Source organism: Gopherus flavomarginatus, chromosome 14 (genome assembly GCF_025201925.1).
Source record: "Gopherus flavomarginatus isolate rGopFla2 chromosome 14, rGopFla2.mat.asm, whole genome shotgun sequence".
NCBI classification, from domain to species: Eukaryota; Metazoa; Chordata; order Testudines; family Testudinidae; genus Gopherus; species Gopherus flavomarginatus.
Window position 1 is genome coordinate 4,086,520 of NC_066630.1, and position 19,763 is coordinate 4,106,282.

At 45.2% G+C, this 19,763-nt stretch overlaps 1 protein-coding gene across 4 annotated transcripts in view; it reads left to right on the plus strand.

The window, feature by feature from the left end:
- The window catches only part of ANKRD11 (ankyrin repeat domain containing 11), a 237,057-nt gene that overhangs the window by 203,342 nt on the left and 13,952 nt on the right, over nt 1-19,763 (plus strand). For 3 of the 4 annotated variants that reach the window (XM_050922636.1, XM_050922635.1, XM_050922637.1), the window contains 4 exons: nt 15,105-15,275; nt 16,205-16,408; nt 18,739-18,881; nt 19,361-19,508. In XM_050922636.1, coding sequence (XP_050778593.1) covers nt 15,105-15,275; nt 16,205-16,408; nt 18,739-18,881; nt 19,361-19,508 — 666 coding nt within the window. Of the gene's footprint in view, nt 1-14,424; nt 14,522-15,104; nt 15,276-16,204; nt 16,409-18,738; nt 18,882-19,360; nt 19,509-19,763 lie in introns of all 4 variants that reach the window. The other variant, XM_050922638.1, reaches the window with a different exon arrangement.

Below are 19,763 nucleotides of genomic sequence, written 5' to 3' on the forward strand. Positions count from 1 at the left end.
AGAATATGGAGAAAAGTTTGAAAATGTGACCCAAGAGGACCCTAAAGATTCAGAAACAAGAAGGCAAACCACAAGAATCCCATTTTTTTGTTTTGGTTGTTTTTTTAATAGAATGATTTTGAGGCCTTGAATCATGATTTTTAAGCTCTTGGGGTTGGCGATGCTGCATTCCCTCACCCACCTCCCCTCCCTCTGTCCAGCTATCCTAGTCAACCTCCTTCACTGACTCCCTCCCACCCTGCACTTCCCTACTTGCCACAGGGAAACAGCTTCAGTAAGGGAAGACAGGCAAAGTGTCTGACCTTGACTGTCGGCCATTTCATAGAATCATAGAATATGAGGGTTGGAAGGGACCTCAGGAGGTCAGCTAGTCCAACCCCCTGCTCAAAATTGCTCAGATCCCAGTGGAAAGGTTGTCCTGTGCTCATTCCCCACCCCAGTGTCTGACATGGGCAGCAGTTCCCAGTCAATTCCCCACCTCCCGGTGGATTTTTGGGGAGGGGCCTAAACATCCCATGCTCGTTCTTAGGGCTCATGACTATTTCTTTCTCCCTCTCCCCTTACAAAGGAGTGGGGTTCCCAGTGCTGGGGGCTACATTCCCAGCCGTGGTGGATTATTCCTTCAGCATTTTGTTAGGAAGCAGTCTTATCTCCTAAGAACCCCTCTGTGTGTCAGTTCTTCTGCCCAAAGCATCACAAAGCAACACTAGATCACAGAACCTCCTCCCTGGGGTGCTTGGGGACTCTGGAGTCTAGCGCTGCTTTGCCTGTGGTTGCAAAGAATTTGGGGTGAATTTAAAGACCCATATCAGTTAGATTTTGAAGGCCTGTCTGAGAGAAGAGAGTCAAATCCAGTCAGCTTTACCCACGTGAGGAGTCTCGCTGAAGGGCATGGGGTTAGCATGAGTAAAGTCAGCAGGCGTTGGCCTCAGAGCTTTAAAAAGTGCTACTGTTTTCCAGCCTCATTCATATTACTCCTTAAACGTGTTGTGTGAGGCTAATTACTGGGTTGGAAATACTGGTTGAATCAGATGACCCAAACAATCTACTTTTCTCCCCTCCTGGAATATGTGCACTGTTGAGTTGCCTAACTGTCTGCTGATGTTTAGAGATATCTCCCATGGGAACAACCTTGTTAGTCACAAGTGGCTAAGCTGGCTAGGGAATCCGTGAGAAGCAAATTGTTGGCTCATTCAGAAATGCATCCTGCAGAATATACAGAGGGAATTACTTTAAGAAAGGGCCTACGCAGCTGGAGGACTATGGGGCTGTGCTGCGTAGGCCCTTTCTTAGCTAAAATAGTCCAGAAACTGTCCTCACCTAGCAACCAGTGAGCGAGCGAATGTCAGAGCTGCTTCTTTTCTAGCCGGGCCCCATAATGATAGCACAGTGTAGTTAGACTGGCAAACACTACTACTCAGATCCCATTTAAATGCCTATTTAAATATATATAGCTGGCGAGAGGGTGCTGTGAGCATCTGTGAACCAGAAATCTGTCCATGACGGCTCGCTTCTTGATGTAAGAACTTTCATCAGGTGTATCCACAGGCTGTCCTGCCTCTAGCTTCCCAGGTAGGGAGGAGGAGTGTGGGCTGTCAGTGATGTTGAGCTTCCGCCCGGTGTTTCCTCCCCCATCCATTTCTCCTCACTGTTCTTCAGAATAAATAAGAAGTCTGGAAGCTGGAATATCGGTAACTTTCAATTATTACTGTTTAACATCAAGGGCTGTGTTTTTACATTAGCTGCTTACTCAGGGGACCAGTAAATGGCCACTTTTGCTGAGATGCCTTTTCACGCTTCTGGCTGAAGGGTGTCTCCTTTGTTTAAACCAGACCTGCCAATTATCCTGATATTTGAAGTGTGTCTAGTCTAAGAGGTAGCGTTAAACCCTCTCAGCTGAGTTATTCCTTTTAAAGATAACTGAAATACTGGGGCCTGGCCCTATAGATCCATTGACATCCATGGGCCTGGCAGAAAGCATAATGATTTGCAGGTCAGGCTTCTGGTTTGGAAGGTCATTTGACTTTGTAACGTGTCAGGGTTCATTTGGTGCCCTTTAGAGCAGTGGTTCTCAAAGCCGGTCTGCCGCTTGTTCAGGGAAAGCCCCTGGCGGGCTGGGCTGGTTTGTTTACCTGCTGTGTCCACAGATTTGGCTGATTGCGACTCCCACGGGCCGTGATTCGCCACTCCAGGCCAGTGGGGGCTGCGGGAAGTGCCGCAAGCCGAGGGATGTACTGGCCGCCTTTCCTGCAGCCACCATTGGCCTGGAGCAGTGAACCATGGCCAGTGGGAGCCGCGATCGGACGAACCTGCAGACACAGCAGGTAAACAAACCTGCCCAGCCTGCCAGGAGCTTTCCCTGAACGAGCGGCGGCCCAAGTTTGACGGCCATTGCACTAGAGCAATTATTTACCCATACTCCACTTTCTCACAGCACAGTTTACATCTAGGACACCTTGCAGTTTAGCTTGTGTGGAAATGAATTTCTGTTGATGGCCCCTCTCTCTCTTTTAGGTTAGGAAGTCATCACAAATCTCCTCTGTTTATTTTCTAGAGGCAGAGAGGAGTGACCTCTTGCCCCCACCCCATTCTGTTGGAACAGGTTGCTACATTTTTTTCCCCCTCTCATTTTCTTTCTCTGTTTCCTTCTTGGCATAAGCTTACTTGGCTGATAAGCCAGGTGGCCATCTCCATTTGCGGTATCCTGTCATCCATTTGCATCGTTGGCTATGCAGCTTATGCATAAAATTCCATGCAACCAAACCAGCCTCTTCCTCATTGTAGACCCCCTCGGTAATGTGACTTTCTCCGTTTTGATCCCACTCCTGTTCCTTCTGCTGTACTTGTCCTGTGTTCATGTCTGTCCTACCTGCTCATTTTTTTTCACTCTTTCATTGCAACAACACATTCTTCTGGCTTCCAGCTCACTCTCCTTGTGCTACCCCTTGTCTGTCCAGCTGTATGTTTGTGCTGCTTCCTCCTTTTGAGCTGTCAGGATACTTACCCTGCTGGTGTCCTCCCCGCTCTGAGATCTCTCAGCTGCTTTATGTCTTGCCATGTGCAGGTTGTCCTTAGATTTTGACCCTCTCCTGTCCACAGAGGGGTGGATTCATCTGGGTACTGCTGCTCCTTCTGCTCGCTGGCCATGCTCAGGTAAAACCTTCCCTTCCTCTCTCATTTGAACTGACACTCCAGAGGACAAAAACATTTCATGTGCTGCAGCCTCCCTGGTGAAAATGAGTCACTTCATGCATGCTGGCGCTGCAGATAAGAAAAGCAGAGACTTGTGCTTTCTTTCAGGGGCATAATACATTCTCCATTGCTGTCTGTGCTATTCTAATGTATTCTTATTGATCCTTTGTTTGGCTGCATGTTTTGGGAATACACAGCTGAAAATCCTGAGCTTTAACAGAGCCCACAGTCAGTTTCCCACACAGCGCTGAAAAGTTCATCTTATGCATTACTTGTTGGGCAATGGTATTTTTCCTCAGGGGTACCACCTTGTATGCTTGTGTTGTCATGTCTAAGCAGTTCGAACAGACACTTGTGTGTTACAGGGAGCCACATGTTTCTAGGGAATGGAGTGCTGTGCTGCCGAACTGAAGCAGTCTGCCAGTGCAGCTCTGGATTGGAGTTCTCTTAACCACAAACTGTCAGGCTTCTCAGAATGTACTAAAAAAATGTGTACAGGGTTTTTCGCTGGTGTTGCCTTTCTTCCTTTTCCCAGTCCTCCTTTCTCCCTCCCACCTTGGCTAAGGCCTGTGCTTCAACCTGTATTGTGCTAAGCCTACATGGAGAGCTAAACCGACAGCTGAATCTTGAATACCTCCACGTGAAACAGCATGTGCTGTGGGACCTCTGGATAGCCACCTACAGCCTTCCAACAGTAAAGGATTTGTACTCTAAATTAATGGGGTGTGTGTGTGTGTGTGTGTGTGTGTCCTGGAATCTAAGCTGGGCACAAGAACCATCTGTGGGCAAATTGGCAAATCCTTTTGTTGTCATAGAAATGCACTCGTGCTCTCATCTTTTCACCTCCTAGATTCACATTTTTAGTTTTGCTGAAGAAATTAAAGTAATTCCCTCTGTATATTCTGCAGGCATAGCTGTATTCTGGTTCTGAATTCTTCCTGTTTCTGTGTCTAGCACCCATTAATGTCAGTGTGACTTCAGTGTCTGCACGAGGAGAACAGAATCCTTGAATTGAACAAAATAGCAAGAGAGGATCGAGGTTTTTTTCTATAGATTCATAGAAAGTTAAAGCAAGGAGCCAATGAGCTGCTTCAAACCTAGGCGAATGGAAGGTGGGATTTGGCTAAATATGCTTTGCAATTAGTGGGGTAGCAATTTTAATTACAAAAGTCTTTCTCTCTCTCTCTTAGTGGTGGGTTTTTAAGTTGGTCTTATTGCAATTCCTCTAAATTAGATTTTGTATTAATGATAAGCATTAGGATTATCCGTGCCACCACTTCCTTTCTTGTTTTCTGCACTCCACTGTACACGCTCTGCATCAGCTCATGCTTTCTTCACCTCTGGAAAACAAACTGAAACATGTCTGGATCTTTGTTAAGGTTGTGAAAGAGGATGGTAACATTGGTGCAATCACATCAAAAAGGACTTACTTTCCAAGCAGTCCCTTGCTAAGGCATGTTAGTGTAACATAATCTTCCTCCTTGTTTACTGCAGTAGATGCCAAGGGCAAGTCTTGCTCTTCATTCACTGACATTACTGTAAAGATTTACAGAATAGCATTTCACCAAGTGAGAGAGGCATTTGCAGAAACTACTGTAGAGTGAAATTATGCAAACCTTGAGTAAAGGTTTTCTTTATCTGGAGCAGTTAAATAAAACACAGTTGTTGTAGCCCTGTTATGTCTAGGCAGGTCTGAAGCAGGAAGGCCAGTTCAAAGCCTTTGTCTGTTGCTTCGTTTATCACTCTGGTAAACTGAACTTTTTTTAAATCAAACTTTCTTGCTTAGATTCAGAATTTGAAACCAAACTGCAAGAGGGTAACAGCACATCCTGTATCCTTTCTAATCAGCTTTCCCCTCCTCCAGTTCTGTTCTTCCTGTTTACATATTTGGTTTCAGGCCACCCTATGGGTCTCACTTCTTGACTCAGTTCAGTTTGCCAAAACTCTTCTGGGCAGCAGCAAACAGGCTTAACCCTTTGACTCAAAGCAATGGGGATGTCTGATGAGGGAGGCTGATGTGTGTAGTGCATTGTTTTCCATGGCAGTAGCTTCTGGCTGTGAAGAGTTTAAATGCCCAGACTAAAAAGAACTTTAATGTGTGTAATGGGTTTTACATTGGCACTTTCATTTTGCTTGTCAGTTGAAGTGAGTTTGAGCAGTGTGAGGATTTAGTTCTGCATTTACACTAGATTTCAATGTATATAAAGTCTTAATAATTTGCATTTCAGGTAAGCAATCCAGGCCACTAGTTAAAAACCTGTATCTTGTAAAACTGTGTTTCTGAGCAGTGCTTTCTTCTAACAACCACATTTACGGTATCATTCCAGGTTGGTCTAGCTGTCTTGGGAGAGGTACCTTTGAAGTCTTCCATGCTGTATTCTTTCTTGCTTCATGGTACATTTTGCCTTGGTTGGGCACAGCAGCCCAGACAGATTGTAAACTGTCATCTTGCCTACGCTGTGGAAGCACGTCAGCATGATTCTGCAATGGCAGTGAGAGTGGAAGCTGTATTGTAGCCAGGGCACAAGTGTTTTTGCTGCGTCATCTAACCCCGATCATAGCTGCTATAACAGGGCCAAACTGCGGCTCCCGAGCCACATGTGGCTCTTTTACAGTTAAAATGTGGCTTGCAAAACCCTCCATATTCCCCCCCCATTCTCTGCTTACAAGACTGGGCGGGAGGGGCTCAGTGCTTTTGCCCTTGCAGTGGGATGGTGGAGCTAGGGGTTTCTGCCCAGCGGGGAAGAGAGTCTAGTGGCTTCTGCTCTGTGGGAGGCCCCACCACCCTGCCGCAGACAGAAGCTCCAAGCCCTGGCAGGTGCACCCAGCTATCTAACTTCTGAAGATTATCATATGCGGCTCAGAGGGTCAGTACATTTGGCCACCTCGTGTGATCACAATTGTAGCTCTGCTTGTGCCTGAGATCCAGCTCACAGCTCTCAAACCTGAATGGCATAAACCCTAGCAAAAGCTCCACCCTTCTCCTTATGCAGTCAGCACAGGAAATGCAACCTCTGACCTATTTCCTATACTTCCTCTCAAATGCTTAAAAAGCTCAGATGAACCTCTGTGCTGCAGCAATCAGCAGCTGACCATCTAATCATAATACTGTGCATTTTTCTACCACCTTTCCTCATCTTAAGGCGGTTGTGCCACTACAGACATTAATGAATAAGCCTGAATGCATTGGGATGGGGTATCCTCCTCCTTTAACAGTTGGGGAAACTGAGGCATGGGGCGGTGAAGTGATTTTGCCATGGTCACACAGCAGGTGAGCGACAGATCTGGTGATAAATCCTAGGTCCCCCAACTCCCAGGCTTGTGCTTTAATCACAAGATGATTTCCTTCCTGTGAAGGATGTAAGCACAGCATCCACAAGTAATGCAGTTAGCGACATCAAACCGGTCTGTCATACTGCAGCAAGTGAAAGCAAGAGCGCAGCAGTCATTTTTAGGTTTATTTTTATCCTTGTCAATCGCACGCTTTTAATGTTGTGTTCTGTGGAGGAGGAGATTTCTGCCATTGCAGAATTAGTAAGAATTTAGCATTTTCAGTCAAACTTTGCAAGCATTTTTGCAAATTGCGTGCTCATTCTGACAGCCCAGAAACAGCCGAGTAATATTAATGAAAGCATTCCTGTTCTAATTATAAACTCCTTCTGCATGCTCACGCACAAAATAGCCCTTGAAGACCCACAGCCATTCTACATTGCTTTGGTTGTATTTTATAGCTGTGGCACAGAGCTGTTGGGTGAGATGTCACTCGGCATGACCCCATCAGTGCCCTCTATTATGTCTGTGGCAACAAAGCTGGACCATGGTTATGGTACCTAAGAGATATAGATGTGGCTTTCCTTGCACAATGGAGCATGCTGAGTAGATGAACCCTGATTTCTTACAGCGCTGATGTTTCCAGGTGAAATGTGATTTGCCAAGTCTGCATTGAATTACAGCTGTGAAGGCCAATGAGGGACAAAATGCAGAGCTTGCGAGTCATGAAAAAGACTTGCCTGCTGCGGTGGCTTTGTGAGCCACGGGGTCGATGATATAGTGTTGGCCATGCGGCAGTGGGTTCTGTTAATTTTGGAGGCCAAGGGCTTGTGTAAAAATACCTACCCGTTGAGAAAGGCAGCTGCTACAAGGCACCTGAGCAGTGGGAATGTGAAGCCCTGTAATGTGTTCACACCAGGAAGGATAAACTGCTTAGTAGCCTTAGCTCATGGCACTATCTAGGCCAAAGCATTTTCTTGGTGTAAGTTTATTTTTAATTTTACTTCAAGCCATAGAGAAACCATCCATTTTTCAATGATCTGATTTGATTCTTCAGCTTTGTCACTACTGTCAGGGAGAATGACACATGGTTTTAGTCTAATTAAAGTGGAATTCTCCTTCAGCACATAAATTTCCAGAGTCTGTACATAAAATGCAGGGTTTATTGTAAGGGGAGAGACTCCTTGATATGGAACAGCCATTTTTTGAAACATAATACTTTTGTCAGGGAATCAAGATGCACGCGGTCAGCGATAGCAGAATAATCATCAAGCACAGACATTTCACCGTGGGTGCAACGAACGGTGCCCTTCTCTGGTGGATGGTGTGGAGAGAGACAGTCGTTTTCAGCGAAGGATTGGAAGAGGCCGCTGCACAGCTACCCCTCACCCATGCCAAAAGGCTAAGTCTTGCCATGTAGATAAGAGGTGAAAGAGTAGAAGAAAATGTCCAGTAAAGATTGTTCGTAGCTCACCCTAGCGGTGAGTACTAGGAGCAGCATGCAATATATTTAACAGCGACTTAGAAGACAAGATGAATAGAAAAGGTTGTGCTGACAACACAAAGTATTTAGCTAAATCAAGGCTAAGGACCGGACAGAGCTGGGTAGTTGGGCACATGTTAGCAGACAAATACAACCTGATTGTGCAGGAACCCTGAATGGAAAGAGCTCTGTACAATCTTTGCACAGGCTGGGTTCTGAAATGGTGCTAACGTCTCAAGGAAGGAGAGAGGTGCTGTTTGTTGGGTCAGCTCAGTGCACAGTCATGGCCAAACAATGCATCTGTTGCTCCCAACTGGTAGCTCTTTTGTGAAAGCAGATCTGGCTTGTCACTCACACGGCAGTGTTGAGATTTGAACTGAAGGACAAGCTCCAACTTTGCCCTTGTGTTTGATGCATGCTGTTTTGTTTTACAACTATGCCAAGGCTATCTAATTTACTTGGCTCTTTTGGCGATATGCAAGGCCTTGAACTGCACCAAATGGCCTCTCTGTGTTTGCACATTTAGAGTTTATGAATCCACTTTGATAAAAATTAAACTTTTCAATGAAAAAGCAAAATTGAATAAATGGATTCTCCAAAAAGATCTACCTGAAGAAGAAAAAATGCAGATGGAGGTAATACATTAATTGAGACATCAGGAGTGAGGCTCCGCGTGCCAGGAGAGTGTAAAAGATTGAGACTGTTCATTTTGAAAAGGAAAATAGGAGGATAGGACAGAGGTGTATGCCCTGACTGGAAGAGAAGCCAGTACCCCAGTCAGTGCCCCGGGTACCCTTTGCCATAATGCAAGGACCAAGGGACAATGAAATAAATAGGCAGCAAACTTAAAACTGATATAAGGAAATACTTTCCTGTATAACCAACCTACTGAGCTAGTTAGCACAGGCTGTAATTGAAGTAAACAGCTCACGATCCATGAAAGGGCAGTACAGTAAGAACAGGAATGGTATCTGCAGTTACACACTAACTAACTAACATGAGGCTTGTTAACCGCAGTGTTTCAGGGCATAATCTGATGGCAGGATTCAAGAAAAATTAAGTGCACTTAGAGAGAGCTTATGCCTTACTCTGAGGTCCAAGTGGTGTCCAGCCTCAAGCAGGAGGACTGTTGACCAGTTGCAGTATGGCAGATCCTGTGTTCCTAGAATACAGAAAACACTTCCTAGCTACAATGAAGCTGGGTAATCTTCTGTTTGTTTGTTTAAGCCCCTCCACTTTGCAGTGCAAGCTGAATGAAAAGAGAATACAGTGAGAGCAAAGAACGAATCTCTATCAGGAGCATTTTTCTTAATTAAAATGATGGCGTGAGGAAAGTCCTGCGTGGCCTGTTTCATACCAGCTGGAGTCATTAGCTGGGTGAATCTGACCCAAAACCACTTTGACCTTTCCTGTCATATTTGATGCAATACCAACTTTGCATGTAAAAACTATAATTTCAGCCAGATAGGTGACCCTGTAGTCCATGCTCAGAGAGGGGCTGGCTCAGTTTCCAGGCCTGGTCTCTTGTTCCCTGGGCTAACAGAAACCAGGGGCATCATGAAGGTGGCAGTGCCTGCTGCTGAACAGTTTGTGTGAAATGAGTGGTTGGTTTCAGGTGTCCCTCTCACAAAAAGTGCTATACAAGTTAGCACCATTGTTGCATTCAGCAGAGTCTGCAGGGTTAAGAAGATGGTCACTTCTGGAAGTTTTCCTTCTTGGTCAAGGTTGAGGGACATTGGCACAGAGAGAGCTTACACCACTGATGCTCATGCTTTTTCTCCTATTCTGAGGATAGAATGGAAGACTCATTTCCAGGGCTGTCAGATCAGCACTCTCCACTAAAAAACCCAAACAAAAACACTTGAAAACCTTGTCTGAAGGAGGAAAGATTTAGAAACCTCTCTGCTGCTGTGTCCAATATGTATACATGACACAGAACAACTCCTTTTTAACATAGCCAGGACAGAAATCTCTAAGTACAGAAACTGCTGACATACAGAAATCTCTAGCTCCTATTGCATCTTTAAATAATTCCATCACAATATTTCTCATAATCTAAGCAACTTTATAATGTCCCCTTAAAAACCAGAGGCAGGTGTGTTTTTACCAAATCTTCCAATATATAGATGGCCACACAAGCTTGTCAAACACTCCTGGCTGTTGCTTCCTCCTCACCAGCTCAGTGCGCCGTCCCAGCTTGGAGACTCATCTCAGGAACTGTTCTTGAGAGCTGAAAACCATCTTACTTCTTCCTAGGAACTCCTGAATAGTCTGTGATCATAGAATAGAATAGCTGTCTGTAATGACAGAGAGTGGGTCTGGTTTACTTTGCTTCTTCGGTTGTGTTTAGGTAGTTTTGTTCCATAAGGAAGTGATAGTTGAATGGACAGTTATGACATTTTACCACTCAACTCACCTGCAACTCATCTTACTGGTTAAGCTGTCACTCCAAAGACACCGTGCTAAGAAAACATGTTTCGTACATATGTGTTCAGACTCCTTTCTGAGACTTCTCCTTCCAGTCAACATGGGCTCTGCTTTCACCATTACTGTTGGGAAGAGTATTACACTGGTTGGACATATTTAATAATGAGCAGCGCTTAAACTGCAAATATCATATATTTGCTGATTGCCATGCAAGGTGCATCATTCTCTTCTATGGCGCTCCAAAAGAGCATATGTGTTGTGATGTGTAGACCCAGTAGGATGGGTTAGATAGATATGGTATGTTTTGCTTCATGGATTGGTCTCAATGCTTTCGTATGGCCATGATGGTCAGAATCCAAACAGGCTGGAAATGATTGCATTGGATTGACATTTATCGCTGTTTCCAGGGTGGTGTGAAAAGCCTAACCTGTTATCTCCTAGTTACTGCTTGCAGTATAATTCTTTTTGCACCAAAGATTTCCAGTGCATCCCTTGCTAGTAGCAGACTTTGCACCTGGAACATGTCAAGCCAGGGTTAGCAAGGTAATTTTAGTAATAATTTATAATCTAAAAACCTTTCAGTTTTTCAGCAGTTTTCCATTTCCAGAATCCCTTGCTACCCTCCAGATAAACAATCTAATTTGGCTTGGGATACATTACAGGGAATCGTGTTATGTAACATAGGTTATTCTTGGATCACCACCACTAGAAGTACACTGGCATACGTAGCATTAGTGATGCAACGGTCTCCTCTGTGTTTGAGTGGGTCAAAATGTCGTTGAGCTACATAGAGAGAAATCAGTAGTTAGTACCTGAACATAGCCCCGTTTGAAAGTGGAGAACTTAAACAGATGATTTTGTATTTAAATCTGATTTTGTAAACTCTGTGATGAATGCAAGACAGATGATCCATTCCTCCAGCCATTACAAACGCTTCATATTGATTTGCTGGGAACCCCAGTCTATTCATTACCATTTTTTTGAACATTTAGTGATTGTGGGTTGGTGTTACACTAAGTCGGACAGCAAAGTTAAAAAATAAGAGAAACATCTCAATTTGTAATTGATTCATAACTCTCAACACAGCATGAGTGAGGAACCTACGGTGTTTGAGTCTGTCAAAGATGGTTCAGGTACTATGTAGTAACTTTTTAATTTAAAGGGACATGCCAACATAAAAATCGCATTTTTTCACCTTCTATTGTTGTAAGGGACATTTAATATGGCTGTAACTGAAAAAAAGATTGGAAAATATTTCTGTATTTTTGCAGTTTGCTTTTGCCTAGTCATTTTCACTCATTCTCCTGTATAGGTTAGCTGGCCAATCAGTTTCCCTTGTTGTTCTTGTGACTGGTTTATATAGCAACAGAGGAGAGAGAATGAGATTTTACAGGCAGGAAAATGTGATTGTAAAACCACAAAAATCAGCCAAGTGACTTGGGGCAGAATCCCAAGGAAAATGACTTGTAACAAGCTTTTGGAAGTTGCCTAGATTAAGTTGACAGAATCCTTTTAAATCTAAACAAGACAAACCGATCTTGGGCAACATGATGGGTTAAAGAACTAGCATTTCATCTGAGTTCACACTGATGGATAGTTCTGGGGATCTCACTCTAGTCTGATGTGGACACTGTTCCTATCCAAAAGTCACAGAACAGTTAGGAAGAGTTAGTATGGTGGTCTGCTCAGGTTAGGAGGGAAGTGCATTGCCAAAGCTGTGCAGGGAAGGTTGTATCATCTCATGAGAGCTTCCACAAAAAGCTTGACCCTGCACTCTCTGAGCATATTGGAATGCTGGCCTAGGCCCTCACTAATGGTTGGCTTTTTGCTAATGCTACTCGAGTTATACAAATCTAATGCCTTAGAAAATATTTGATAGAGATATTACAAACCGCTATGGTAAGTCTCTCAGCTATTCCACTGGAAACCCACTTTGATTCCCACTTCCTGCTCTTGGTTCTCTGCTTCAAGATTCTGCATCTCCAACTCTGTCCCTGTGGCCAAAGAGAAGAACTGGACAGGACACTGTAATATCCCCATTCTTTTCTGGTCTGTTGAGAAACCACCTGGACCCAGGTTTCTTGCACGGAATTGCAGACCACTTAATGGTTTGTAATCCTGTTTTTGAGGGTGTTGGCAACCCTCATCAAGCTTGTTGGGTGGGAGGGAAATCTCATAATAAACTACAATGCTAAGATTCTTGGGGGGTCATCTGGCAGAGAGCTGGTATAGGTGAAGTCTCAAAGTATTTTAAAACTATTAAATTTAAATAAAGGTGCTGAGGTAGATATGTAGGGGGACTCCTATCCTTGTGTAACAGGATACTTCCCAACTTGCTATGTTAGACACCTGCTGCCCCCCTCAGATTTCACTACAACTTCTGCAGGATTATCCCCTACTGGCTAGCACTGCCTCCTGGGGTATTGCTGTCCAGCCAACTGCAAGAGTTAAGGCTATTTCCATACTTAAAGACTTTCCCCCCCTTGCTTGCTCCTTTGAGAAGTGAACACGATCGGCTAAATAGTGCAGGTTCTATTTAACCAGCAAAGCTGGGGGCAATTCATCAGGGGCTTTACATTTTTATTTCAAGACTACAGTGCAACTAAGCACTTTTTCAATGCTCAGATTTCTGAAGCAAAAACTCACTAGCATGAATTCAACATAAAATTATAGGACGGTTTGTGAGGATACAGCTGTGGGAACCATTTGTTGGCATTCTACCAGTTTGATAGGTGTTATCTGCTTTTTCTATAAATGGGCCTTTCAGAATTCAGCTTAGATCATATATGTACAGCACTTCTTAGAATTAGTTTTAAATCACTGAAATATGTGTAATGTTTGGATTGTTTATAGGGATGTGTGGACAGGGCCGCCAAGAGTGGGTTTGGGCCCTGGTGAAAAAATTTTTTCGGGCCCCCCAGCAAGGGCGGACCAGCTAAACAGGGCTGATGAAGCTGCGCCCCCTTCCGGACCGCCGGGCCCTGGTAATTTGTACCGGCTTCCCCACCTCTCGTCAGCCCTGTGTATGGAGAGTCCCTGTCTTCTCCCCTCTCTCCTTAACCTTGTGTTTTTGTTCTTGCATTGTGGATCCAGGACAGTCCTTCAGTTTGTGTTGGTTTTGTGGGAGTTTATTTTGGAATTGGTGTGTCTTTCTGTTGCTGTTTTATTCTTTTTGACAGAAATTAAATAAAACCAACCAGGACATCTCGGCCAGACAAACCTAATTTTTATTTCTTAAACTCTCTCGTTGAGATTATAAACTCAAACCCCACCCCTCGTCTGAGGGACATGCAGTGCCTTGCCTGCTGCTCTGCAGACCCAACAGAGAGCACAGCCAGACTTGTGCCATCTCAGAGGTCTGTTAATAGGAGGCGTGTCAGTACAGCACGGGGAAGTGACCAGGAGGAAGTGTTAATTCTGGGTGTATGGGGAAAAGATCAGTGTTTCCTAAGGGGAAATCAGAAAACTGCTGAAGAGAAGCTGCATATTCAGGAAGGTGCAGTGTACATCTGAGCTGAAAGAAGCAAGAGTGAGGTAGCAAATCCGATAATACTTTTAAGGTCTAGCTCTCCCTGGCTATCTCTGGCTGGTGAGAGCAGTGATAGGCGATGTGGGGAGAGGCCTGGGTTTAGCGTTGTTCCCGCACACATTGTAGGTCACAAACAGACGTTGGCTCTGGGCAGCACCCTCATTCCTCCCAGCAGGACTTGTCTGCAGCTAGACCAGTTAGTTACTGGGAACAAAAAACTGTTCTTAAGAGTTTCTTCCTTCCCTATTGGTTGGTTTCACAGAGGTAGGTAGGGGAAGGGACCCAGCTGAATAACCTCTGCAGCAGGAGAACATACCGGAGGTGATGCGGGAACCAGACGGACAGTCTGCTGTAACTTGGAAGGAGGGCATCCGCGGGGCAGTCTTTACACACACCGTATCATGGGGATTGACGTGATATTTTGTAGCGGTTCCAGTGATGAGTACAGGACCTGCCCTAGCTGAAGGGACATTTCAGAGCTGTTACAATGTATCTTGTTAGCACTTTCTGTTGCTGCTTTTAGATGCCTCCAGTTCAGTCCATGCTGTGGTGGTGTAAGGCTGGTACGCTCCTCGAAGCACCATGGCATGAAATGGAGGTTCCTAGAAGCAAGATGGAAGGTACAGTACTGAGAGTTGGCCTCCGTGTGTGTTCATTCTCTTCCCCCTCCTGTGCTGCTGTTTAGGGAGGGTGGGGGAAAAGAGAATCTAAACCAAAAAAAATACCAGTTAGGAAATGGCCTACCTGCCAGCAAAGTGACCTGCGGCAGGCAATGCTGAGGTAAGGCGTCCCCCACTCGGCAATATTCCACTGTACAGAGGTGTTGCGGGGCTCTCTGGCAGCCAGTGAGGTGTGTGCTTCAGTGCCGTGGCTTTTAGCGGTTCTGAATGAGGGTATCCGTCCAAGAGCATCAGTGCTGGCAAAGGCCAGTGCTTCTAACCCAGGTTTGTTCACCAGTGGTTTCATTATACTCTGTAAGACACTGACAAGAGTTATCAGATGCAATGATCCGGCTTAACCATCTCAATGTAAAATGATAGTTGTTGCTCTACATTTACATCCGCCACACGAAGAAGACTGACTGACATGAATGGGGAAAGCTATTATTAGCACTTGTCTGAAAAATGATTGTAAATTTCAGTTGTGGAAATGTCTGTAGCATGAAACCTTCCCCTTCCCTTTCTGTCTCTGATTGCATCACAGAAAAGCAGGGTCCAGAACGGAAGAGGATTAAAAAGGAGCCTGCCACTAGGAAACCTGGCTTGCTGTTTGGAATGGGGCTGTCAGGAATCAGGGCTGGTTACCCACTCTCTGAGCGCCAGCAAGTCGCCCTTCTTATGCAGATGACAGCAGAAGAATCTGCAAATAGCCCAGGTGAGAGCTGAAAGTGAGGTGTGGGTGGATGAGCCTGAGCTCATATTGAATGGGACTTGGTGTGCTTCTGCTTATTTGTAAACAACCACCATGGTCACAAAATAGACATGGGTGAGCATGTGTACCAGTGGTATCTACCTGGCACCCAGGACATGTTTTTTAAGGTTGGTAGCATAATTCTTCTGTCTCCAGACTACAGGACGAGGGTCTGGAAATGAATTTAAGGAATGCAAATGCTTCACTCCTGCCAAATATTCCATCTTTACCTAAAATCACTTAATGATATAATGTAGTAAATGTTTTTAACATGGAATTAATATTTCAATATATTATAGTAAGTATCTGTTGCCAATATGGTCCCCTGTGGGGTTTTATATGTGTTATATGATCTGTCTGTGTATCCTTCTGTCTTACATACAGAACGGTGGAGTATCTAGGGACCTTATTTTTGTTGCTGTCATTCTTAATGTGAACCTAGTTTCAAGTCACTGTCACTTGACAGTAAGTGAATTTCCGAATATTCAGGGCTTCTCCCAAGAAGTGTGTTGCACTATCCTTCCAGACAGTTAGTCCCTCACATGCCCATGGGGAAGATCACTTTGTCACTTCCCTTTGGAAGTAAGAGTTTCGGGTACGAGGAGACACTTTGCCCTCTCTGAAATCATAGGGTTGTCTATAATCTGTACAAGGGTTACTACACCCTTCTCCAGTCTGTGCTTCAGCACAGCCTACAATTTTATATCTGTATTATACATACACAGGCTTTCCTCTATCTCCACATCTGGTTCAGAGGATCAGTTACCTCTGAGTGCCTTGCAGCCAGTGCTTCAGTGCAGCTGCTGGATTAAAAGTATTGCAACAGCTCCCTCTGAGGGCTCTGGTTTTCCTTCAAAGTGCAGTTCTTCACCGTATTTCTCTTCTCCATGCAGTAGATACAACACCAAAGCATCCTTCTCAGTCTACAGTGTGTCAGAAGGGAACTCCTAACTCTGCCTCCAAAACCAAAGATAAAGTAAATAAGAGAAATGAGCGTGGAGAGACTCGGCTGCATAGAGCTGCCATCCGAGGAGATGCCCGGCGCATCAAGGAACTCATCATTGAGGGCGCAGATGTCAACGTTAAAGACTTCGCAGGTAACAAGTCCAGCTGCAGTTCAGTGATCTGATTAATAAGCCAGGAGCCCAAAGTGCAGTCCGTGGTTTTGTATGTGCCCAGTATCTCACCTTGCCTTTAATAAATATAGGAATAGCCAGGCCAATGAGACCAAGAGTCTCTAGACTGACAGTGGCCAGGACCAGACACGGTAATGGACAGTTGTAGAATGACCTGCACATAGGAAATTTTTCTAACCCGCCTTGTGGCATGAACCATGAGCTATGGGCAGTGCCATGGAATGGTGAGTCTCAGCATGAGGTGTGAGCAGTTTCCATCCAGATGAGGATGGAGCCTTGCCGACTGAGGTCCGTAGTCCTTGCAAGTCTTAGATCCTCGTGAAAGATGAGGGCAGGTGCAATGATTTGCTTCATTTATAATCATTCAGTGTGACCCAGCAAAGCCCTCAGGCGGTAGAGCTTGTGACAACGCCTGTAGTTAAGCTTGCCCAACACTTTCTAATAGAAGATCCTGTGTTCAGCTACTTGTTATAACTTAGTCAAACGAGAGCCATGTGTGCTGAAGTTCTCGCTCTCAGCTGTTTGCCTTAGGCTGGGTTTGGGGGTTTTTGTTTTTATTGTAAGTTCGGCTGTTTTCAGGAATGAGATTTGGGACGATACATTTTGCACATGCCGAACAGCTTCTCGTTCTCCCTGTGTAAAACTGCCCAAGTCAGGCCAGGTTAGACGTCTGACAAATCTCAGTCTGCACATGCTCAGTAGAGACTGATTCGAGTTTGGCCGCTGAATTCTGAGACCATTCCGTCTGTACTGAGCGTGCTCCATCCCAGGATTGCAGAGGTAGAGCAGGACTCTTCCTGCAATTGCTCCTTCAAGCTTTTGGGAGTCAACTGTGGCCCCAGAACTGAGAACAGGGAGCCTGTTCCTCCGTGCTCTCAGGATTCCCTCTGCTGGTGCCCAGGCAGCGAGGAGGAGGAGGAACCTGTCTATCCCAAATGCAATAAACGGAAATTCACAGAAGCCTGTGACCTGTCCCTGACTTTTACTAAAAATAACTGTGACAAAATGGTGCTGACGGTGGGGAGGGCTGAAGCCTGAGTAAGAGAGCTTGAGCTCCACTGCGGGAGGAAGAGGTCCAACACTCCTCACCCCTGGAGGCTGGGAGCTCCAGTGTCCGTCTCGGTGGCTGAGAAATGCAGCGGCCGCCTGTGGCATCTGGGAGCTCTGGCCCACCACCCCAGGCCTGGAAAATGTCACAAGTCTCTGAAGGTCACAGAATCAATGACATTCTTGACCTCCATGACACAATCTTACCCTTAATCATAATTGTACACACAGGAGGGCTGAATTAAGGTTGCACGGACGACCTTAATTCTGGCATTTCCTAGCTTTTGAGCCCTTGACTTTGTGGCCATAACATTCTTTTAAAGTAGCTTTTTGGATGTAATAAGTAGATATGCTTAGTCTGGATCTCTGTATGTTTAACATCGGTGTTCTACTGACGTGTTTTCGTTGTGAGTAATTTCGTTCACAGATACCCCTTTTTAATAATAGAAATGGAGGGTTCCGATTGGCTCACCTAGTGCTATCAGCAGAATACCCAAGGGGTAGTACACACCTACTGGGGAACTTCCAAACAGATTCTGCTTAGCAATCAATCTGTTGCCCATGTCTGACAGACATTTTTACATCTTTCCCTCACTCTTCAGAGGTTTGTTTGAGAATAGGAGCTTCTGTTTCTGCAGAGTTCATCTGTTTTCACACTTAGTCCCTTCCAGAAGTCATGACCCTGTCTGTGACGTTACAATTGCTTGCTGTGAAATGTTGCAGATAGCCTGTGCGCTGAGAGTTCAGCTAGGGGTACACTGTATGAACAGGTGAATTCTAACCCCCAGTCCTGACTGAGTGACAATGTTCCTCCTGTCAAAGAGTTAGAGGAGAGAGAAACAATGACCTCTAATGGGAGCAGAGCACCAGGAGGTGTTAGCCACCCTTCCATTTCATTCACTGAATGGTCTCTGCTTTTGGAGTTCGCTGAGCGGAGTGAGCGCTGCAGAACAATTGGCCGTAGCACCTTGTGTTGCCAAACAGAAAAGCTGGATGTACTCAAGTACCAGAGGTCGAGCTGGCAAAAAAAGTTGCTTTCCAAAGCAGAGCTGCTGGCGTCCTGGCCTCGCAGGTCCTGTGTGCCATGTGCTGGTTGGGTAGAAAAGCCCCGTGTCAGCAGGCAGGGCCACAGGCGAGCTGCCATAGCAGCAGCCAGCAGCATCTATTTAGGTTACTGTGATACTGTACATAATTATCCACAGTCAAAATTAGTTGCCACTTCATGAATGTTTGTGTGCTGGCAGGCTGGACAGCATTGCACGAGGCATGTAACCGAGGATACTATGATGTCGCAAAGCAGTTGCTTGCTGCCGGCGCAGAAGTCAACACAAAGGGGTTGGATGACGACACCCCACTGCATGATGCAGCTAATAATGGGCATTTCAAGGTTGGTTCTTGCTGGATTTAGTAGCCATTTTTTAGTGATTCGTTACAAATAAATGTTTGATTTTCCTATGCTTCAGGTAGTATCTGTCTCGGCAATTGCTATTTCATTTATTTTCATTTCACTGACAGGCATGTTGCATGTTCCCAGGTGAAAATCTTTCTCCAGCCCCTGTGCTTTTAAATGTTGTGCTAGTTTCTTCCCTTTGTGTCACAGACCTTGGAATTGTAGGATGGAGCTTGCTACAAGAATACAGGTTTGCATTTCCCCCCATAAATCTGTCCTGCCATTTTCTCTGTCCCTCATTTCAGTCACTGTGTCCATGTCACTGGGTGACAGGGCAGGATGAGCAGCCAGCTCTGACCCCAGACTAACCTCTTTCCTGCTTGTCTGTCTGAACAGCCCACAAAAGTGAAGGGGACTGAAACATCTTCCTTTGAAACTGAACCATACTGAGATTTTGAAGTTTTTCTCATTTTTAGGTGGTAAAATTGTTGTTACATTACGGAGGGAACCCTCATCAAAGCAACAGGAAGGGAGAGACGCCTTTAAAAGTTGCTAATTCCCCCACCATGGTGAATCTACTCCTGGGAAAGACCACCTATCCCTCTAGTGAAGAGAGCTCAACAGGTGAGGTGCTGACCTGTGCGGGTGTTGGGATCATGGGCTATCGCCATAGTGGCAACCTGCTACCACAAAAGCAGTAAAATGCACAGAAGTTATAATAGCCCGAAAACACCTATATGCTACTGCAAAAGCCGAGTCAGTCCACAGTCAAGATGTTCAGATGCTTACGAAACCGACTCTTTGCTCAGAGGGCTCTGCTGCTCATCCTGGAGAGCCTACAGCTAAAAGCATCCTAGATGTTTCCACCTTCCACAACTG